Here is a 24,139-nt window from a genome sequence, read left to right on the forward strand (position 1 = left end):
CGCTTTAAAGGTTCCTAGAAATTACGCACGAAGGAGGAGGAGGAGGGAGGGAGAGTGGAGGGAGGGAGGGTGGAGGTTTCTGGAAATAGCTCGATCATCAGCTCCCTGCGCTCCAGCGTCTTTAATAATCCAGCGGACTATTGGTGCTTTACCAGATTGTTCTACCACCAACGGGTCTATTTACACCAATATAAGTTGAATCAATGAAGTCGCAAGATGTGGAGGCTGTTATTTTGAATATTATTATTAATATTACGAAGTGATTTTATTGTCGCCCCCTGGCGTGGAATTATTATATATTATACGTTCAAGATTTCAAGGTTTCAGGAGGTTGGCTCGTCACATACATATACATACGTTCATATAAATATGCAGTGAAATGTATTTCCAACGCACCCGGAGATTATGCACAATAAGTACTAAACCGAACATAACAGCTAACCTAATTCCTACCTAGATAACTAACTGATTCCTAAAACGTAATGCAGTAAGTGAATAAAATAAAATAAAATAAAATAAAATAAAATAAAATAAAACAATAAGACTCAAAAAAAAATGTATATTATATATATATATTCAAGATTCAAGAGGTTTATTTGTCTCACACACACACACACACACAAATATATATATATATATATATATATATATATATAATAATTATATATACTACTTACTATTATTGACATTATTACAAATGATATATGTTTGATTATGATTATGATTATTATTGGTAGTAGTAGTAGTAGTAGTCGTAGTAGTAATAATAATCATAATAATAATAACAATAATCATTATTATCATCATCATATTTTTTATCCCCTCCTATTAATGTAAAGCACTTTGAGTTGCATGTTGGGTAAGAAATGTGCTACACAGATCAAGGTTATCTTTATGAATATTATTGTTATAAAGTGATATTATATTGTCGCTCTCTGGTGTGAGATTATTATATAGTATATATATTATACTATATAATCTATATATAATAATTATATATACTGCTCAATTGTATTGACATTATTAGAAATAATATTTTTTAATTATTAATTATTATTATTAATATGATTTTTGTAATATATTATTAATATTCTATTAATGTAAAGAACTTTAAGTTGCATGTTGGGTATGAAAGGTGCTATACAAATCAAGATTATCTTTATAATAATAATAATAATTTCAAAATATATAAATTCTAATAATGTCCATATTATTACACATATTACACATAAACATTATTACAAATTATATTTGTGTCAATTATTTTGTTAATGTTGTTATTATTTTTATTAATACTATTTTTTGCCTTCTATTAATGTAAAGCACTTTGAGTTGCATGTTGGGTATGAAAGATACTATACAAATCAAGATCATCTTTATGGATGTTATTGGTATTAATATTATGCGGTGATATTTTTTTGCCGCCCTCTGGTGTGAGATAATTATAGATTATATAATTACTGCAATTACCATTATTATTATTATTATTATTATTATTTATTATTTATTTTTAGTCTTTTTGCCATTTTTCAGGCTCAAACTATCTGGAGCACGACAACACACATACATGGTTAAGGTCTCAATAGAACCAGGACGTTTCAAACCTCCTGTCGTTCAAGTTTGAACAATATCAATGTATATTTGGTGCAGAAATTAGTGAAAACTGTCTAAATTGTACCAGAAGGAGAAGAACGTTGGGGGGATTTGATTAGTTTCAGGAACCCCTGCTTTGTGACATCATCATCCAAAGTTATATAAGTCCAGGCTTCGTTTCTCGTAACACATTTCATCCAGCCACTTGCAACCTGCGGAGAGACAACTTGCGCCGATGCTGCATTTAAATGAAACTTGGAAAACTGTAACTTATGCTGCTTTTAACAAATCCGCAAAAACTATAATCAGTCCCAGAAGGCGTCTTCGCACCGCATGAAGTTCTAAGGAGGAACCATCCCTTTCTTTTGTGTTCGCACTGCATGATCCGGTCAAGATCATAATTGAGGATGTAACGGTATAGATATATATTTTAAGGTATACCACTGCATCAAACAACCACGGTTCTGAACCGTGAGCCTTTCCCTCGTTTAAACCGGTATGTCACAAGCATCTTGTGGTTTAAGTTTCATCCAAATTGAAACTTGAAAAAGTTAGACCAACCAACGAGCAGCAGGTATGCAGCCACTCACCCAATCACAGTGATCCAGGTCAGGTGTGGCTGCTCAACCAGACCATCCCTGCACGACATACCCACAACACCAAACTGAGGCCAGGGAATATCCCCCCCCGAAAAACTTGTGGCCACGTCAAGTCGAATTCACTTGAATGTACAACTGAGTGATGCGTTCAAGATCCAGCGAGGCGCTGGAAAATAGAAGCCGTGATAATTACTCACCAAAATACCACAATGTTTTTCATATTTCATGGAAACAAATCTTATTGCAAATGTAATTGAAATGTAATTAATGAAAAAAGTCACCAGTAAAACTACGTAAGTTGGACTACTGTCGTAAATCTACATAGATACGTAAACCTACGTAAATAAGCCATCACACGAGACCCAAAGTCACCTGCCGTCACTGAGACTGCACATGAACTTACATACAACAAAGTAAGCTATAACAATGACAAAGTTTGGTTTAAAGTAAAAAATAAACGGTTGTTTTAAATAAACTTCATGTATAAACAGTTTCCTACAGCTAAATGAAGCAGACTTAAATGAAAAGACGGAAAAGTATTGACAAGTTCTTCCATAATAATTCTAATGCCAAATAAATATTAGTTTCATAAATGTTGTTTGCACTACAGTAAAGACAAGTCATCTATTAAAGTGAATTTTACAATTGTAGATTATTACCAGAAAAAATACAATGAAGTAGTAATTACAACTAACGTTTATTTATTATGTTTATAAAATAACATGTTTTTACTTTTATTGTTATGCAAAGTAATTACAAAGTTTGTTGTTATTGTTATTGTTCCTGATGCTGAGAATTGGCTTAAAGTCTAAGACAATAAAGAAGAAATTGTTCAGCTGTTCAAAAATCTAGACATAAGTCCACAATGTTTGAAACTCTTGTAACTTGTGATGTGTTTCACAGAAACCAAAAAACTGTAACACGTATGTAAAAGGAATAAACTGGATCCTGTGTATTGCTGCTTGCGGCTATATTATCATTATTATTATTATTATTATTATAGCAAAAGCTTGCCACGATATTCCCCCCACAGTTCAGAATCAGTTCATTTGGCCCAATACATTTCCATATACAAGGAATTGGTCTCGATAAGGATTGGTGCATTGTTTTACAGACAATTTGCATAGAAATAACCTTAACTAAAAATATAAAAACGACATATTACGGAATATACAAAATGTGATTCTATGCACAGAATCAATTAATCAAAAGGCCCTAACAGAGGCTAGACACACTTTATATACTATATACACGACATATACCAAATACACTATACACACTATATACACAATATATACTATATACACAATATACCGTTCAGTCCCAGTCAGTCAGTTCAAATGGCCACGCCATCGTATTAATCTCATAAATTCATTGTTATTTTTTAAGTTGAAAGATTGGATTTAGCCCCGTTTTCAACCTCAATCGTTTCCTTCGGAGCTGCTCCGACCCGCCCCGCGGCGCTGCCCCGCCACGCTGAACGAACGAACCCCGTTGTTACGGTTCAAAACAAAGCTCCCGTCTGTTCTCAACTGTTACTGTTACGAGGAGCGCAAGAGGTCGTCCCCCGTCGCGCAGTTTCGTGTGTTGTTAACCTGCGACGATTGCGTACTTGGACGCGCTTTGTAAATGGCGCAGAAAACATTGACTTATCTTAGCGCCGAATCTCGGCACAACGCGCTCAACGCGCACCGGAAATGGGAGATTCGCGTCGTTCTTTTAGATTCGACTCCCGACGCGTTCGCTCGGGGAAAAGAGTCGTTCGTTTGATACGGTTGACGTTATGGATGCGCGGGCGGTGAACGGGGGGATCCTCACAGTTATTTAAAACGGTGAAAAATCATCAACAATCTCCGTGGAAGAAGCAAACTGGACGTCAGGAGGGACGGATTTTTTCTTAAGTTCTCAAAAAACGACGACGACGACGACGACAACAACAACAACAACAACAACAACAACATTTATTTCAGTAGATAAATGCAAAATGCATGTTATCTCTATTAATTTAGTCCTCGGTGGTTAACTGAAAATGATGTCACCCTCCCAGTAACTCTTTCGCCGGAGTGACTCCCGACGCCCGAGTCATTAAAAAAAAAAAAAAAGAGCGAAGCGATCTTAGCGAACGAATCTTTCGCGAGTCTTACATCACTTGTGTGACGTATGCCCCTAACACCCGGTTAGCTAGCTACTAAGCTAGTTAGCTGCTTATTTTTATCCAGCTCCGAGTGTATTGGGTTTAGGTTAGCGACGCAGTTGGTTAATTAACCAACACAGCGTAATATTAACCCGCGTTACCAGCCATGGACGACGACAGCCACCCCAGAACCTTGTGAGTAACACCGGCTGGCTAACGTTAAACGGCTCCAAGCGATAATGTCGTAACGCCGCGCTAGCCGGCTAACGGCAACACAGTTGACAAGCCCAGCCGGAGAAGCTCTTTTGTGTTGGTTTCGGTAGGAATCAAGTTGAATGTACCCTTACGCGTTATGTCATACGCGGAGATAACGGACGCGATGTGTTGGCTGCGGCTAAATGTTGAGTTGTATTCCTAACGCGGTTACTGCGTTACAAGATGGGTCGATACCGCCGTTCCCCCCCGGGGGCAGGGGGAGCGCAATTGCGTTATTACAAAGTCATCGCCACGACATTATCATGCCGCGATAATGTGATTAATATGTCGTCGCGCCGTGTTTTAATACACTGCCCTGCTAGAACCAAGTGACCTGACGACCGACACCTCGCGTTTCCATGCCCCCCCGGGGGGGTCCTCTAACCTCGTCCACTTCTCCTCTTCCAGGTATGTCGGTAATCTCTCCAGAGACGTCACGGAAATCTTGATTTTGGAACTCTTCTCCCAGATAGGTACTTGCAAAAGTTGTAAAATGATCACTGAGGTAAGTAGCCCGGAGTCAGCTGTGCCCTGCAACACACCTGCACATAAATATTTAATATTTTAGTATCACCCTGTCCCAATTGTCTCTCTACCTCTGGGAATGCTGCTTGGCATTACAGACATTGTGAATATGGTTTATTACAGATCCTACCTAGTTGGTGTAGATATTCTTCTTAAACTTTGCGTTAATGTTTTTCTACTTCTTTTTACACCATGTTCTGTCCGAACCGTGAGTACTTGAGTGAGTGAGTAGAAACCCAGCAGGGAAACTAAGCCGCAGTCATTACCACCCAAATCACATTAAGGTGAAATATAAAACGACGCCCGAGTCTCCACACGTCAATGCATGTATTTTGTTTCTCGGGTGCGGGGGTCTGGTTTGTATTTCAGTGTGTGTGGACGGTCGTGATGAATAGTTTATTATGATGATAATGACGATTTCACCGCGAAAACATTGATTTTGCAAGACTTTATTCAATAACCAATTGGCTGATTGGCAAAACATGCCGCCGGCCCACCTTTGTTGGCGTAAGTAATTCTAGTTATGAAGTAACGTGTTTGGGGATGTCTCTTGAAATTGGCCAATATGTGAAATTGAACAGCTTCTCCAATAGATGCTTGTATTTTTTCTATATGACGGAAAGGCGCGTTATGTCTTTGGACGGCCGTTTCAAGATGTCCGATTGGCATCAGATCACTTTTGATGAGGATGTCAAGTGGCTTTGCACAATATTTCCTTATTTTTCCTTTATTTTACTGTGTAAATGAATCACCGATATGATTAAAATGAACCAGAATAATCAGCAAATGTATTAAATCCTGATGGAGGTAATCATTTGTGGCAGTCATAATTGAATTGGAACAGCAATTGAATATCATGGCAGGATTTCGGCTGTCTTCACTCCTGGGTGTTGAAATCATCCGTGTTCTGTGTCTTGCTGTGAGATTGTTGACTCGATCCTTTGTCAGGAACTTGAGAACAGGTGGGCTGCGTTTTCTTTACTTTCAGTTGGCTGAAAGAATGACCATATTAATGACATTATTGCTTAGATTAGGTAACAGTATCGTGTTGGTTTGTCAGTTTTCTCACCCAAATATTAAAACTGCAAGCAACTTTCAAAGCAACAGTCTATATGGCACGACATATCACACACACACGGCTATAAATACGTTGTCAGCGCTCACACCCTGGTTTGGTTGTTCTCCGACAGCACACAAGCAATGACCCCTACTGCTTTGTGGAGTTCTTTGAACACAGAGACGCTGCTGCAGCCCTCGCAGCCATGAACGGGAGGAAGATATTGGGAAAGGTATTTGGAAAGCTCCTTTGACGCGTCATATGTTGTTATTACCAAGTGATTGGGGAGGCCTTGTCGCCAACAACACCTTTTTAAACCAAATCATGTGTACTTATTTTCGCCTCCAGGAGGTCAAAGTAAATTGGGCCACCACTCCAAGTAGCCAAAAGAAAGACACATCCAGTAAGTTCTACCTCCTTGACCTCCACGACTCCACACATTTATGTACGCGTTCCACAGAGAACAGAAAGTGTTCTTGTTTTTGGTTTTTTTTTTTTGTTTTTTCCTCCTTTTTTATTTTCCAGATCACTTCCATGTTTTTGTGGGTGATTTGAGCCCTGAGATTACCACGGAGGATGTCAAAGCTGCATTTGCCCCTTTCGGAAAGATCTCGTAAGTGTTCCGGCAAAGGGCGTCAGGTTGTTTCATCTTGAGGTTATAGGCAGCATCGTGGTTTTCTGTTGGTTCACGGCTTGCAAATACATGTACAAGTTTCTCTGACTGTGTTCACATGCAGACTGGAATTAGAATGTTGGATATTTTGCTTTATTTGTTTACATACGCAGTGAACGCGTTTCAACAAGACCTGTACTAAAAAGATTATCACCCGAGCTTATGAAATTACTTGGTGGAAGCAAATTTAGCTGCCATGTCAAAGTGTAGTAGTATTTGGGGATTTCACATGTTGATTAATTCAGTTATTAAATGCATATAATCCACCTTTAGACTTTGATGTGCAGTCACAGAAACGGAATACAGGCAATGGTAGAAGAAAGGCTGAAAGTGTATGCGTGTGTGTGTGTGTGTGTGGGGGGTGGGGGGTCTTCATTTGATAAGCTTGATATTTAACTTTTAGAAAAATGTGGATAATGTCAACCAGAATAAAAAATAAGCACATTTAACCTTTGACTTTTTATGTTGCTGTATGTGATCCAGTATTGAGTATTAACACGCATGGAAACATATTTGATGATAGATTAACTTTATTATAATTACTGCCTGAAAGTAAATCCCGAGCTGAAGTAAGCTAGTTAAGTGTGAATGATTGTTTGGCCGTGCTGAAATGAGCAAAATAATCATTCACAATAATTTTGCCAGGCCTTATCAAAATGTTGGTTCCCATCATGTCTGACTGCTCATAGCACAACCTCGCAGAGCACTTCACTTTTGAGAAACTTACCATTCTGCTGCATCCTGTCAATGTGTGCAAGCGCAATCCAATGAGCAAAAGTTTAAGTCCTAAAAAAAAAAATCACAGGTGTTATATTTTCTTAATTTATTTTTTTGGATGGGGGCGGGGGGTGCACAGTGAGATGCTGCAGCAGAGTGGTAAGTTTAATAAGCTATTTTGCAACCTGCTAAAAACACTTGTAAATTATGGGAGCCAACATCTTTATTGGGCCTTGGTTGGAAAAAAATAGTGAACGTATCCTACTCTAGTCATACGTTCCTACAGGATGGTCACTATTTTTCGATTGACCTGTTTACTTGTGCACCTTTTGTATTGCAAGGACTCATTGTCACCACAACTTAAGTGTCGAACTTTAGTCTGCTCTTCCGTTGACTTTACACATTTAGGTTGTGGTAAGTAACATGTCTTGAATGTCAACAACCAAATCTGATCATTGTATGAACCTGAATAGCTTTCAACGGACTTGTAGTTGTGGGTCACAGTGAAGTAATAGCACTTTGGTTATTTTACAGAAATGGACAGGAGCTTGAAGCTAACAGCAAGGAACTGTGCACTCGGAGACTCAGATGTAGTTTTTTTTTCTCTATTCTATTCTATTATTTCCATATGTATTTATTATAGATGGTGTGTATTAACATGACCTAGTTTAGATTAACCAACTTCACTTCTCAATGTACTCCTCTAAATCTTTGTGTGCCTTGTCTCATTTTGATTTGCATAGTACTGTTTGTAGTGTAATGCTCCTCTCCAAAACTTCTGAAAATGTCAATTTCTCAAAATTTGCAGCTTCCCCAAACTCCATATTGGTGGTAAAGAATTGACCAGGAAAAATAAAGAAATCTGTTAACAGGCCATGTATGCCGTTTAATTCCTTTTTTTCTCTTTGATATTTTTTGCTATAGTTCTATTAGTAGGAAGAGCACCAACAGCAGACTTTAGAAATGCATGGTAATCCGTTTAAGTGTTCCATTTTGTGAATTTAAATCCATAGCCTACTAGTGTGAAGATTGAACCAGATGGTGGTGCTCTAGTGGCCAGGAATCCTTTTTTTTTTTAATATATATATATATATAACAAAAATCTGAAAACATGTTAAACCAACAGCGTAGGCTGCATGTATCTGTACTTGTTATTTTGTTTTGTTTTTTGTTTTGTTCTAAGTGTTGCTTTGATATTAGTATTACGAGCCAGTGCTGAGTTCAGGGCTAAGATAGTAAATGTACAGTTACAATGTAGGACAATGTAGAAGATTGGCAGTTCAGTGTGTTTTGCGTGGCTCCTTCTTTAGACTTTTTTTCAAAATGAAGCGTACTGAACTCGCCTCCCTCTTTTGCTTTGCAGGGACGCTCGGGTTGTGAAGGACATGACAACGGGCAAATCTAAGGGGTATGGATTTGTGTCCTTCTACAACAAACTGGTAAGACTCCAGTGCAACAACACAAAATGAAGGTTATTTCTATTTTCTGTACTACTTCTCATACTATTAATCATGGAAACAAATACGAGCCTTATTAATTGTTATCGTCGTTGCTTGCTAATACCAAAAGTTGACAGTTTAACGTTACCTTAACGCGGTGGTGGGTTACGTCTATTCTTAAATGAGGTTGCATAGGCTGGGGAGGGGGAAAACCTCACGTGTACATTGAAGCTGGAGTAGAGGCTGTCGTTTTTTTTAATTTAAAATTGCAGGATGCAGAGAACGCCATCGGTCACATGGGGGGGCAGTGGTTGGGAGGACGCCAAATCCGGACCAACTGGGCCACGCGCAAGCCGCCAGCTCCAAAGAGCGTCCAAGACAGTAGGTGTTAAGTGTCATGGGACCCCCAGAAGAGAGAGTGTGTGTGTGTGTGTGTGTGTGTGTGTGTGTGTGTGTGTGTGTGTGTGTGTGTGTGTGTGTGTGTGTGTGTGTGTGTGTGTGTGTGTGTGTGTGTGTGTGTGTGTGTGTGTGTGTGTGTGCACACTACATAGCCAAAAGTAAGTGGACACGGCTTCTTATTGATGGTGTTGGCTATTTCAGCCACATCCATTACTAATCTCCTTGGACAAACATATTCAGTAGAATGTGTCCTACTAAAGAGCTCAGTGACGTTCAACGTGTCACCGTCATAGGATGCCAACCTTTCCAACAAATCAGTTTCTGCCCTGCTAGACCTTCCCCGGTCAACCGTGAGGCTGTTATTACCAAAGTCCCAGAACGGTTGTAGCTCCTCATTTTATTATACTTTTTTTTTTTTTTTTTTTTTTTACAGATGGCTCAAAGCAGCTGAGGTTTGAGGATGTAGTGACCCAGTCCAGTCCACAGAACTGCACAGTGTACTGTGGAGGGATCCAGGCGGGCTTAACAGGCAACTATTCACATAATTATTATTATTATTTTTTCCTTCTTTATTTTATTTTGTGAATTATATAAAAAAATAAAAAAAAAGGTCATAGCCATAGTGGACAGTTAACTATATAAACTAAAAGATTAGTGCTGCTTTTGCTTCTCTACACTAACAATCTGATCTTCTTTTAAATCTTTCAGATCACCTTATGCGACAGACCTTCTCGCCTTTTGGTCAAATAATGGAAATCCGGGTCTTCCCAGAGAAGGGCTATTCTTTTATCAGGTATTGTTTATTCGGGGACACAACACAGTGCAGCATTTCACCTCTGCTGTAGATGTCAACAGAAAACACACAGTCACCAACCAGTCAGCGCAGGGGGGTTCGCTCTGAAAAGCTTCTGCGGCGCTTTGTGTCGTCATTGGTTTCCCTCATCAAGAACACGGTCGGATCGCACCCGCCTTCCGTCGCCGCTCGTAATAAATTCACTTTCTTCTTTGGCTTCAAAGGTTCTCCTCCCACGAAAGCGCCGCCCACGCCATCGTCTCCGTCAACGGCACCGCCATTGAAGGTCACATCGTCAAGTGCTACTGGGGCAAAGAATCCCCCGACATGGCCAAAAGTCCACAGCAGGTAGGTTTTGGTCCGCTTTTGCGGAGCGCCGAGCGTGGTGCGCGCGCCCTCTTCGCGTTTTAAGCGCCTCTGCCGCTGACGCCAGACGAGGAGACCTCCTTTAGACCGCACGCAAAGACAAGAGTTTGTCTCATTCCTTCACCGCCGTGTCATATCCGCAGCAGATGGAGTACGGCCAGTGGGGGCAGCTGAACCAAGTCTACGGGAACCCCCAGCAGCAGTACGGGCAGTACATGACCAACGGCTGGCAGGTTCCCTCCTACAGCATGTACAGCCAGACGTGGAACCAGCAGGGATTTGGGGTGGAGTAAGTTCAACTCTGTTTCATGGCAGGACTGCACTTTAATTGTGGTTATTAAATAATCAGAAATCAGAAACAATTGATTCCACCAGGTGCGTTTACATATAGAAGATAGAATATAATAATAAATGAATAAATAAAAGCTACAATTAAATTATAATGAAATTGTCAAATATATACAAATAGCAATAAAACAGAAATTGCCGGATATATAAAAATACACAGAGATGGAAAATGCGATAATTAAGCAATTAATGAATCATTATTTAATTACTGTTTCTTATTTGGACACGTGAATAAAATGAAAATCAAACTAGTTGAGAGACAGAAACGTACAGTGTATGTACAGGAGAGCTAAGAAAGCCCAAAACCATACAGAGATCTCTCCTCCAACTCATTTAATTTGTCACGAGAACAAGCACAACAAAATTAATTGCTTGTAGTCGTGTGGTTAAGCACAGCTTTTGGGCATTTTGGGATAAAACTGTCAGATTTGGTACAGCTTCAGGCTTATATGTTATAAAACTTTTTTTTTTCCTTCAAATTTGGCACCGAATTGGCTTGGATGTTGTGGAAAACAAGTTTTATGGGTCTTTTCCGTTAACTCTCCTATTTCCAGAGTGCCTATCTTTTTTGACCGATCATTTTTCTTTATTATTTCCCCCCCTATTGTTCTGTGAACTATTTTCTTACATACACATCTTACAACACAGAGATAGGGATGATGAATGGATGATGGATGACTGGGTGGATGGATGGATGTGTATGTACTTTATTCATCCCCGGCGGGGAAATAGCACAGAGCTGTTGAGACAGGCAGCCAGTTGAGCCAGCGCCGAAAGTAGTTAAGTGAGCAACCTGTTTTTTTTCCCCTCTACAGCCACTTATCCCAGGACCAGGGCAAATACTTTTTTTTTTTTTCCCCTCGGAACCTGAAGTTTCTAGCTCAACCCTAAAGTTATCAAGCAAACCTGGTCTAGATTAGGAGGACTAGGTCACTTGCAACCAAGTACCGGTTGATCCAATCAGCCTGAACTCTGTTTTTCATCACGACATGTCAAACCTGTTTTCTGCTTTATCTGTTTACAACATTCGACCCGGTTTGATGCCTATCTTGTTTGGCCAGCCTTTTGAAAAATGACAGCCATGGCCCCCAGACGCCTTCCATCTTTTCATTACATATGAACCCACAGTACCCCTGTGCCAAATCTGCCGCTTTCATCGCAAAATACCCGATTGTGATGGCTATTTCTTTGCAGCCGCCCTGCTGTTCTGATGCATTTTATAATATTTTATTATTATTATATTCTATATATTTTATTATTTTATTATATACATTTTTATATTATTATTGTTTTATATATATTATATTATTATTCTATATTATTTTATAATTAGTGCATGTTTTGAGATGTTCATTTAAGTTGTCCGAGAGGAAGACGTGGTATCTTTATGCAAGTTCAACTGTAACCGATGCTTTCCATTGTCCTGCGCCAGACAATAATCTGTGACGGTTGTTCTTCGCCCTTCAGACAGTCCCAGTCGCCGGCCTGGGTGGGCGGGTTCGGCTCGGCGGCATCCCAGCCCCAGCCCGGCTCCGTCATGTCCAACCTGGCTAACTTCAGCATGGCCGGCTACCAAACGCAGTGAGCCGGCCCTCACCTCCGCACTGCCCTGGCGCCCGCAGGCCTCCACCTTAAAGGCCGCCGCACTACAGCGTTCAGCAGGCCCCGAGGCTCATAACACTGTATTTGCTCCTGTAAGGCCAGGTCTGGGGTAAATTCACTTCTAGACTTAATTCGAAAAACATTTTCCAAATTCTTTTGGTGGTGAAGTGCTTTTGGGGAATGTGGCGTCGAAGCCATTTGACTGCCATTTCACTTTTTTAATTATAATTAATTTTTTTTCCTCAAATAATTTGATACTTTTTAAGAATAATATTTTAAGTTTTACTTTGGACAGCGCAACATCCTTTTAATTTTTAAAAGAGTTTTTCAAATGACCAAAAAGCACATTGAGACAGAATAATACACTGAATTTTATTAGTAAAGATCACACTTTTGAATCCTTGAAATTTTATTAATGTATAATCATCACATTTGCCACACTTTAAACATGTTTTATTCAAGTTTTCCTTCTTAAAAAAATGTCAATGTTTCAAAAGGAATTTATTTTTATTTTATTTTATTTTATTATTATTTTTTTTTTTCTCTCTTCTCCTCCTTCCCGTCCTCCACCAACTATGAATTCAAAAGCTTGAATTTGACATTTTAACACAGACTTCCATTGTGGCTGAATCCCCCCCCCCCCCCAAAAAAATTGAAATTATAATAATACCATTAAACTTATGCATTTTAATTATTTAGGGTGTAGTAGGGCGGGGAATTCAGGAGGGAAACGCACATGTTAGTGTTTTGTCAATCTAAAACACACACATAACCACATAGTCAACACACACACCCCTGCTGCACTTAGCCACCAGAATGCCCACTTTCAAATCCCAAAATACTACATTTTAAAAATGCTTTGTGGATATAAGACCCAAGACCCAACTCTTCGTCGTACGGCGAAGCTCACTGTTATTCGTACACCACCCCCCCTCACCAAATGGCATCTTCACAGTGTACAAGGTTTCATGACTTTTTTGTTTCGTTCAAATTTTGCTTTTGTTTGTTCCGTCTATCTTATCTGGGGGCAAATATTTTCTAGTTTACAGTTTGGTCGCGTATAGGTTAGGCCACAATAATTTATAAGCCCAAGTGTCTCTGCAGAAAGGAAAGGCTTATAGCACACGCTTTGCTGTATAAAGGAAATGTTGTAAATAGCTGACATCCCAATTTAACCCTCCCCCCATACAGATGAATGGGCTGTGCTGATTCTGGGGCTGGTTTCCTAGATTATACTTAAATCGTAAAAGAGCTGTTTCCCTTTTTAATGTCTTACTTTATAAGATGTTGAGGCTTGTTTTTCTTTCACTGAGAGTGTTTTGTGAATAAACAACTGACCTTTTTAATATATATATATATATATATATATATATATATATATATATATATATATACACACACACACATATATAATTTTATTTTTATTTTTTTTTTAAACCAGCCCCTGATGACGTTTCATGTTTTTGTCAACCGAGGAGGAAGAAGAAAGGAAAAAAGATGTTGATTCATATCAATTTCTAGGAGTTGTTTTACCCCCTCCAGGAAGATGTTTCCTCTACCACGCTGATTCGGCCTTAATTGTCTTCAAACCTTTATTCCCGTTTCCTTTCTTTAATTTTTTAAGTCTTTGAGCTTTTGCTGAGCTCGGTCATTTCCACGCTGCCAGAATAAGGCGGTTGAGACAGCAACCCTTTCACCTGCCATCTGAAGATTTTTGTGCCATCATGTACAGTCTAGCAAACTATTATCTACCTATTTTGTGTTTAGCCTACATGATAACTAATTGTACATTTAAAAAATTGAACACTGTCATGTTGGTTTGTAAATATGAACCCTGTACCCTTTCATAAAACTTAAAAAAGCTGTACATAGGTAATGTGGTATACAATTTCCATTCTAAAATCTTAACAGTATAATTTATGGAGAAGCCTTAATTGTTGTAACGGTGACTGCAATTTCTCTTGTATAATTTAGAGGCTCCATTACCCATGTAAAACGATTTCCACTTTAAAAATCCAGTTTTGTTTTTTTTAGGTTTTCGTACCATTTTCAGTAAGTAGAAGGAAAAGTCATGTTTCTGTTTGAGTTGCACGCCTATCACATGTAATATATTTGTTGCTGAAAATATTGAATGTAATGGTTTTATTTTGTGACGATGCATTTAGGCCCGAGCGCAGATAAGCGGATTTCAAGAATTGATGTGAAATACTTCTTCCACGTTGCATTTAAAAGGAAGAACCAACAAATAAAACATTGAAATTAAAGAAAACGTCTGCGTGCCTCGCATATCAATGAAGGTTTGACGTAATTCTCTCAAAAATAAAACCTAACGGCTTTTAACACAATGTTTGTATATAAAATAAATACTTGAGTGAGGGTTTTGTTTTCATACAAATTAAAGTTAATTTTCTTGCTGTTGAATTGAAGATAAATGTGAATAAATATACATGCTGTTTTGGAGTATAGGTGCAAATTTGCCTCATGCTTTCCTCTCAAACAATTTTGTCCATAGCCACCTGTGAAACTCGGTATACACAAGGGTTGCCAGGTAAGTGAATGTTTTTGGGTTTTTTTGCAGGTAATGTTCTCAAAATTAAAGATTCAAGAGGTTTGTACTTGAGAACATTACCGCCAACAAAAATACACAAGGCATAGTAGTATGTATGTGGCAACGCCTGATTCACATCAAGCAGAACTTCACAGTTTATAGTCTCAACGAAGATCTTGTTTTCCGTATTGTTTGTATTCCGCCACTTTTTTCTGGTTTCCCATGTTCTACTTGGTGAAGTTTTTCTCCGCAATTTGGCAAATTGATGGATATTGATCCACAACAATCTAAATCTTGAGATTTTGGACCACTCAGATCGATACATCTAGCGCCACCATCAGGCCAAAGGTGCACGTTGTCTTCTGCCCCAATTCAGATTTTCCGCCATTTTCAGTTTTCTGTCAAACACATTTTGACATCTCCTCCTCGGCCTTTTGATTTCAGAAAGCCCAAACAATATGGCCACCGCACGAGCCGCCACCTAAACAGGAAGCGTGAGTGACTGTTCCGACAACTTGCATTTAATTTGAAAGGTGTTATATTTGAAGTTGTTGGCTACTAGATGACCGTCTTATACAACTTATCTGTGCTTTTGGCCGCACCATCGGGCCAAAGTCGACATTTTCAAACACGTGCAGATCGCACCTTTTGCTCAATGGTCTAACCTCTCCCTTACACACCCACCCTTGCAGCTGTATTGTTTTTATTTTTATTTGTCATAGAAACGCAGCTGCTATCGCTTAAATAACTCGGCTATTAAGACGCTGGGAGATGTGCTTCCCTTATTGAGGTAAGACGTTCTGCATGCATCTGGTTGCCGTCTTGTTGACTGTGAGTGGACACAAGGATGAAATTGCTTCCGACCTTCTCATCTGAATCTGGGTATGTAAAATAAGTGAAATATTCACTCGATTTAATGTGTTTTTGAGCAGGTGTGCTTGTACAGAACATGCAAGTTCGTTCCAAGAAATGCGACAAAAGCGGTTCCTCCACGCACCTTTTCTATCCATAATGTTTATTAAGTCCGATGAAAGTTGGAGCGTGTACTTACCTAACATAGGAATACAGTGTACATTTCACACATTCAACGTATCTACAGTTGAGATAACTCAAATATCAGGGGACTAATTGTACATTGAACAACTGCACATCACCAGTACAGCGACAACAATCTCGAGACATTTATTTTTGAATACGGAAGATACAGATTAAAATACAGTTTTATCGACATTTCTACAACTTGAATTCACTGACGTAGCTCAAGCAGCCGTCTATTCTGCGCAGAATTGATCTAAACGTACTGTACGTTCATATACCCTTCGATGAGGAAGTTAAAGTTACGCTGTCACGACCTGCTTAGAGAAGCTGCTCGTTGGATTCCTTTGAGCCCGACGCCGCTAAAATATAGCAAAAAAAAAAAAAAGCACAATATGCTGTTTGGCGTATGAGCCACCGTCTGCATCTTCGCCGGTGATTTATCTAAACGAGCCACAATCCTGTTTCTGTCACATCACATATCGCATCCGTCTGTGGAACTGCCGGGAGCGGCGGCGCTCCGGGACAACATCTCGGCCTTGAACCCCCTGTCCGAGTGCACCTACGGATACCCATTTGAGACCATTGTAATCATCCTGGATACGGATAAAATTCACACCTGTAGCTCCGTGGGTGATGGACAGCATTCTTACCGTTTCCTTTCCTTTCTTGCCGTCCAGCTCCAGCCTCCTCATTATCAGCTCGGTACGGGACAAGAGGGCCACCACGGAGCTTTCGAGTCGAATAACCTGTCTGGCCAACCTTCCATGGGGTGAAAGGCGATCCATATTAAACATATGCACACAACTCACAGTACAGTACATTGCAGTCAAGCAGGCGTGATACTACGTGTAAGTGTAAGGTTGGACACAAACTTTAACGGATATACTCAGGTTTTGCATTTCGGGAGCTTATCCAAATAGTGTTTAACCACTCATTTAGGTGTTGTACCATGAAGAAAACTGTGGTATGGGGATGGTGTGGTTCGAGCAGCCACACCTGTCCTGGGTCTTGGGAATTGGGCCCAGGATCAGGGTGGCTGTACGCCTGTTGCTCGTTTGAGTAATCAACGAGCAACAGGTAAAACCCCCATCCCCACACACGCACAGGAGAGGAGCCCTTGTCATGACATGTTTTACATCTGATCTGCTCCGGGCTTGTTCCACCTAGCCCACTCACCACAATAAAATGGGTGTGTTTCCACTCCATCACCTGTGTCTCTGTGCCGGAGGGCCCTGATAATGCCACTCCGGTGGCGTGTGGCAGACACTGCCACAAAACCCTTTCCTTATTAAAGGATGGGTTCGATATTTTTCATCCCTGGCCTTATTAAGAACGCGTTTCACTTTATTTATAACTGTCCATGGAACAACCTCACCGAGCGCTTTTCTATTGTTCCTTTTCCAATTTAAAAAAAAGAAGACAATGTCTTCATTGAGGCATAAATGTTTTCCCTATTGGGCTGCATTTGCTGCAGAGTGGTAAGTTTGTCAATAGTGAAGGGTTGAGGTGGTTGTGCTATGAACAGTTTTAAATGATGGGAGCCGACAATTTAATAAGGCTTGGGTTGAAAAATAGCCAAACCAATTATTTTAAGGAACAGGAGAGATGAGTTTTAGAAATCAATACTCCTCCCACCTTTGAAACTCCCCGTGCTCCACCGGGGTTTGACTGGGCTGTTTCTCCTGCTCTGCGGCCGTAAGCGAAGACTCGTCCTCCAAACCTTTACCGTAGTTTATCCCAAGAGTGTTGAGTTCGGCGCTAAGAGCATCCTGGGGGAATACGCAAAGGACAATATGAAAAAAACGCAGACTCTGAAAAGAGTCCTGCCGATTTAGTCAAGTGTTAAGCTGAAAATATGACGTCGGGTCCACAAACCCTCTTCTCCTTCAGCTCCATTTTCATTCTCTCTTGCTCTTCTTGGTCCAGAACTTGGTTGCCGTCGTGGTCGAATCGGGAGAAGGCTGCGGAAATTTCGTGATCGGCGTGCCCCATCCTGGGAGATCGCCAGAGAGGAGCCGGGTGAGTTTCACGGCAGAACTTCATGGTTGCACATACTTTGTGCAGCATCTGTTTTTTTGGGGGGGGGGGGGTTTGTAACAACTTACTCTTTCAGGGTCTCTCTGAAATCCTTGAATTCAATTTCTCCCGATCCAGAGCGCAAGGCTTTTTGAACGTCTGATATTTTCTCCTTTTTAAGCTTCAGCTTCGTAAATGTCTTGGTATAGCTCTGCGTTACAAAGAGATTACATTATAAATTGCAGTATTTATGGGGGTGGAAATGAATAATGAGGGGGGTTTTTTTGTCTACACTTAAGCAAGACACAAATGTTGTTACCTGTTTGATAATGTCGGTAATCTGAAGCTCATCTTTCTGCGACGAGAGCTCTTCCTTTACTTCCGAATACGTGTCATTTATAATGGCCAAAAACATGTTCTGGGGAAAAGCAAACAGAGACCAGAGAAAGAAAAAGACCTCAAATCCACTCGACTTTTCCCCTTCTCATTGGGAGGTAAGTGCGTACGGCGTACGGGCGGTGGCTCACCAGCAGAACAAAGAAGACAAAGAAGACATAGGTGACAAAGTAAATTGGCCCGAGAACCCTGTTGGCGCGCTCGATGGCGTCGTAGTCAAAGTCTCCGAGAATAATTCGGAACTGCGTGAAGCTGGGAAAGGAGAGCGGGGAAGGCGGAGAGAAAGAAGCAGCTCGGTTAGTTCCACCCTCATTGATCGAGTCGGGCGCCTTTCGGGGGGGCCGGGGCCCACCGCGCTTCGCCCGCGCTTACATGCACTTGGCAAAGGTGCTGAAGGAGTCGACCTCCGTCCCGAAGAGCAGGTATCCGAGCTGAGCGTAGGCGAAGAACACGATGAAGAACATGACGGCGAACCCCATGATGTCCTTGGCGCAGCGGCCCAGCGTGGAGGACAGCTGAGTCATGGTCTTGTTGAAGCTGATGTACTTGAAAACCTGCCGGCGTCGAAAGGAAGGAAGAAGGGGTGTGTTGGGGGTGGGAAAGCTGGCAACCGGGGATCGAGGGGGGCGGGGGGTTAAAAACGGTCGTCCACCAGGTGACGTTGGTCGGTGGCTCGGTGCTTTACCTTGATCCAGGCGAAGAACAAGTTGACCGCGTTCATGTTGTTGTACTGCATTTGCCAGAAGGCCAGGAATTCAAAATCGGCGTAGATGTCCGGTTGTCGCAGGAGCTTGCCAAGCAGCTTGTCCACTTTGATTGTCCGGAAAACGTTGAAGACGATCGCAACGATGGCAAGCTGTGGGGGGGGGGAGAGGGCGTCGCCGGATTATTTGACGGTTTCACTCGAGTCGAGCGTATATTTTCTCAATCGGGTTAGTGCAGAGCGCGAGCAGATCAATGGCATCAAATGAGCATTTCAGAAATTCTCTCACCAGTATCACAACAATGTCCAGTATGTTCCAGATGCTTTTCAAGTAGGAGAACTTGTGGATTCGCAGCTCGAGTATCTCCTCCACGACGTAGTAGAGGATAAACAGGCAGAAGAGCGACTCGCAGGCCAGGATGAAGTAATCCCAGTTGTTGATGTAGCGAATCAGTTTGACCGTTCTTATCTGGTAGGATGGGATGGCTCCACCGGTCGCGGGAAATTCAACCAGCAACCTGCAACAAAAAGGTGAACGCCATTTTGGTTTGAAAAGAGACCCCCAAATGATCTCGTTTGGGTAAGGCCACCTCCCGTGATTTCGCATTTTTCATGGCACTTCCTTTCCTCAATTTATTCCACAATCAATACCAAACATTTTTACAAATAACTGATTTTCAATGTCTCAGTGTCTTTCAGAGTCTACTTAAAATGGGACTTAAAAAGTGACATCGCTGTGAAATAAAACCATTCCTTTACGCGTGTTCTGCCTCTTTGCCAACGAGTGGCCACCGCCTAGACGTCTATTGAGGGAGTCAGAAATAAATGAAAAATCCTCCGCCTCAAGACTTTAGTTTTAGTGGTCGCCACGTTCACTTCTGCTCCCCATTATTGGCACTAGCAAGTTGCCAAATCTTGGCAAGAATCTGCAATGTTTGTCACCGGTCGCCATCGTTGCTAACGCGCGATGGTCAATGGCCGAGCGCACCACTGTTCGTCCAGTTGTACGACCTTCCAGTGGGGAGAGCAGGACGTGTAATTGGCTGGAGGTGGCCTTCAAGTAACGTGAATGTGCGCTCGGACCTAATGACGCAGAACATGTTGATGTTGGCGTTATAAGTGGAGAAGTCGAGGAACACTGCTCTGGTTCCCCGCGCCAACCACAGGTTGGTCACCAGCTCCGTCATGATGGCGGCGCTCCCCTGCCTGGTCCTGCTCAAATCCTGGTAGAAACCCGCGCCACTGTAGCTGGTCAGCAAACCCCAGTGGGCGGAACCCTTCACCTCTTTCTCGGTGTGGTACGTCCACCTGGAGATCAAACAGAGTCCGGGATACACCGTCATTTTTCCGTCGTTTCCCATGCATTGCGGTACAACTATGTAATGATGAACTCGAGATACAAGTTGAAGAATAGATGGCGAAACTCACGCGGAGCCATTGACGAGACCAAAGCTGAAGTCGTCCTCCTTCTTCTCGTTGTAGGCGTCGAAACATCCGCTGATTTCCTCTTGGAAGTCACTGTGGACCTTACAGGAGTTGTTTTTGATCTTGATCTGCCGCATCCTGGGGACCCCCAGCAACATGTTCTCGTAGTAGATGAAGGACTGGTCTCCGCTGTCCAGGGGTTTGTTGTTGTACCACTTGGTCCAGTAGAGGCCGTCCAGCAACGGGCCCTGGGCGTACTGTTGAGAAAAAAATCACAGTGTGAATTCTTGAATTTGTAGATGGCCGCGGGTAAAACCTGATCACTATTCACTAACCCTCACAATTTAACGTTTTTGATGGAGGCTACTCACAACCCAGAAGTCCGCCATGGTGCCGATGGATTGAAACGTAACACCGCCGTCACCGGCGGCGTTGACAAACAGGTCGGTCATGGCCTTGGTGTAGTAGTAGGTGCTTGAGCTTGTCATGCCGTATGTCACTGGAAGACAACATCATCACATTGTCACGCCGTTACGTGGATTCCTATCAGGCTTTGCTCAGGGCCCCCGTTGAAAGGGGCCACAGATAAGGAAATGTCACGCGGGCGGGCACGCACAGCCTCATTCAGGTTTGCGCCGCGTCCCTGTCACGGCGCTCGAAATGGCCTCAGATTGGAGGCGGTAATTTGTTTGAAGAGGGAGAGCGAGCGCACAATGCCCCCGACGCAGAGAGCCCCGTCGGACAATGTGAACCCGACCCACACAAAGCGTCAATGGCTCCGGCCGGAGCTCTTATCAGTGAAAGGCGAGGGAGCAGAGCCGCGTGTTCCTTTCATTTGCGCCGTTTAGCAGCACAATGGCTTCAACTGCAGGGGCGCGAGGGGATTTATCGAGGGCACTTAAGTAGGGGGGAAGCGTTTGATGATAAATCAACATTCCTAACAGGTGTACTACCGCCAGAACCTGCTGAGGTGAGGCCATCGCTTCAACAGACGGTGGCAATGCATTTGATGTAAAATGAGGTCAAAATCACTATCAAATTTATCCAGAGTCGAAAACCACCTCTTTCAAATCATGTTTGGCCCCGGAAGGCTTGTTTCTTTCGAGCCTCACTGGCTTTATTTGAGATTAGCGACTTCTCTCCTACCCTCTCCCTCCCCTCCTGTTGGTCATTTTCATGGCAATAAATGGCGTAGTGGACACTTTGTAATTTTTACAATTTTCAAGACCATTGTTTAATATTTTCCTGCGAATGCATCAAAATCCATACTTGACCTTTTACATGATCACAAAAAAAAGATAGTCAACTGTAAATCTGACTTGTTAACAGCCGGTGTGCTCATTTTTATTTATTTTATTATTATTTATTTTTAATCCTTTATTTCTTTGCGGGTCTCAAAACATGCCACGATGGATGGATATATTTATATACGGTGTATATATATATATATATATATATATTGATTTCACATTTCAACCATTTTCTCTGTTGAATGACATTGGCCGTGTACTCACAGAGGCATATGTCCACCAGGAAGACCAGGTAGACCATCAATTCCCTCAGGGTGGTCCGCACAAACAGTTCCCTGTTATCTGAGGTGTTCTCCGTCAGTGTTGTTCCCCACAGACCTGGAGGGAACGTGGTTGTTCCTCAACATAAGGTGATAACAACATGCACCCCTCCTCCCCCAGCATATAAAACACTTTGAATGCGCTGAAGAATTCCAACTTAGACAAAAATCATGGCTAAACCGATAGTGAAAAGATGCGGTTGCCGACGTATCAAAGTTTCACAGGCCAAGATAAGGTTCGAATCGAGGCAAAAGTTTTGATGTACGGCCCTTTTTATTTATTCATTTTCTTTTAAGCGTCTCCCTACCTTTGATGAAGGAGCAGCAGCGCGACCGCTCCTTCACCGGACCTCGCTCGGGGGCTTCCGGCTGGTCCGAGAACGGGCCGGGCGGGTCCTGCTTGCGCACGCTTTCCGCGGGGCCCCGAAAGAACGGGCGGGGGTCGTAGATGGTGCTGACCGCCCTCGGCAGGGGCGGAGGGGTGCCGCAGAAGCCCCTGTTCACCCAGGCCCCGTTGCCCGGGCTGCCCATCTCGCACTCCACCTGCCCGCTGAAGTGGCTGTTGGCCCGGTTGCTCAGGCACTTCATGCTCCCCGGGGGATTTTTCGCCTTATGGGGACCTGTCGGAGCGGGAGGGTCAAATGGAGCGGAGCGGTCCAGGCGGCTTTTCAACACCTGCCTGTGGGATGACGATCGAGGGTCGCTGACATCATCGCCGTTGGGGGTGGAGCTGCTGCTTTGTGCGGTGCTGTTGTCCTCTTAGAAGCCATGCCTGCGCTGACAGCCCTGTCATGACCGCCTGGGTGTCACCGCCCACGGTCATAACACAACGTCTCATCCCAACAGGTCTTGACATTTGGCAAACTGTCCTTGTTTTTTTTTCCAAACACCGGAATATCTTCCAGCGTCCACGAATTGCAAATGAATCGACTAGTTTCTGTAATGTTTCGTTTTTTATACTGACAAGCGTCTTGGTAATGATGCATAAACCCATTTTTTTTAATATGCCAAACCCGTTTGTTATGTACAAGATTAATTTCAAATTAAAAAGACAAGCTCGCACTGCACTGTACGTTGAGCCTAACTTTATTATTGTTATTATAAAGTTTGACCTTTTTTTTTAACGGATGCAATTCCAATTCTGTGTGATTTGCATGACGGCACATTCTTTGAGAATCACAAAGGTGGCGTGTTTCAAAACTGGGCTTTTCAGAAAAAGCCATTTTAGGAACACCCGGGGCGTGCGCCGCTGGTGCTCTGTGGCTCTGGACCACCACCGTTACGAGAAACAAGGTGAAGGGATGTCGGGAAACCCAAGACATCCCCTGCATCCACGGTCACATCCGGCACGACCTGGACAGGTGGGTCTCCACTACCTGCTCTTTTTTTGCTCCTTCATATTTGCATTCTCTGGCTTGAGCTGAATCACTCATTCTCTGCGTAGTTTTTCTTGATTATGAAAGATGATCAATATATTCACAAAGACAGGATAACACTTCGAAATTTACAGTTCAAGTAAAAAAATCGAATGTATATAATATTATTTATATTTATAATATTAATATACATCATATAGAAAATGTATCATATTATATAAATTATAGTTTATAGCAGTATAACATGCTGGTTTAATATAATATATGTAATATACTGTATATACAGCCATACATGTATAGTAACACACATATCTGTCACATGGTAAGATAGTAGTATAGTAGTGATAATGGCATTTTAATAATATGAACAGTCTTCTTCGTTTTCTTTCGGCTGCTCCCGTTGATAATATGAACAGTAAAGCTAATGATATTAATAATAAACGGTAATGGTTATAACTGAAATTTTTTTTTTATCTGAAATGAGAGCTAATGCCTATGTCTAGGGAATCACCATGGTATACTGTCATCGCCATGTCAATCCATTGTTGCATGTATTGCATACATGCA

At 41.9% G+C, this 24,139-nt stretch overlaps 2 protein-coding genes across 4 annotated transcripts; one reads left to right on the forward strand and one right to left on the reverse strand.

The window, feature by feature from the left end:
• Positions 1 to 4,319: 4,319 nt before the first annotated feature.
• Positions 4,320 to 14,960, forward strand: tial1 (TIA1 cytotoxic granule-associated RNA binding protein-like 1). Of its 3 annotated transcripts, none has more exons than XM_080017259.1 (12): positions 4,320 to 4,521; positions 4,990 to 5,086; positions 6,297 to 6,395; positions 6,512 to 6,566; positions 6,689 to 6,776; positions 8,917 to 8,992; positions 9,265 to 9,373; positions 9,825 to 9,920; positions 10,100 to 10,184; positions 10,409 to 10,532; positions 10,694 to 10,839; positions 12,366 to 14,960. In XM_080017259.1, exons 1-12 carry the CDS (start codon positions 4,493 to 4,495, stop codon positions 12,481 to 12,483), a joined length of 1,122 nt encoding a protein of 373 aa, XP_079873385.1. In that variant the 5' UTR covers positions 4,320 to 4,492; the 3' UTR covers positions 12,484 to 14,960. The 3 variants fall into 3 exon arrangements, with proteins under 3 accessions (XP_079873385.1, XP_079873386.1, XP_079873387.1); XM_080017260.1 differs by having other exon boundaries at positions 10,697 to 10,839; XM_080017261.1 differs by having other exon boundaries at positions 4,487 to 4,521; positions 4,990 to 5,054.
• A 1,598-nt stretch (positions 14,961 to 16,558) lies between these two features.
• On the reverse strand, positions 16,559 to 22,784 carry pkd2l1 (polycystic kidney disease 2-like 1; the record flags this gene model as incomplete). The annotated part of the gene is made up of 15 exons (XM_080016454.1): positions 16,559 to 16,645; positions 16,737 to 16,845; positions 17,722 to 17,855; positions 17,962 to 18,079; positions 18,192 to 18,313; positions 18,422 to 18,520; positions 18,630 to 18,750; positions 18,871 to 19,052; positions 19,184 to 19,354; positions 19,491 to 19,719; positions 20,285 to 20,509; positions 20,630 to 20,883; positions 20,998 to 21,125; positions 22,141 to 22,254; positions 22,505 to 22,784. The coding sequence occupies 15 exons, from the start codon at positions 22,782 to 22,784 to the stop codon at positions 16,559 to 16,561; spliced, it is 2,373 nt and encodes a 790-aa protein (XP_079872580.1).
• Between the last annotated feature and the right edge of the window lie 1,355 nt (positions 22,785 to 24,139).

Source organism: Zeus faber (genome assembly GCF_960531495.2).
Source record: "Zeus faber genome assembly, chromosome: 16".
NCBI lineage: Eukaryota > Metazoa > Chordata > Actinopteri > Zeiformes > Zeidae > Zeus > Zeus faber.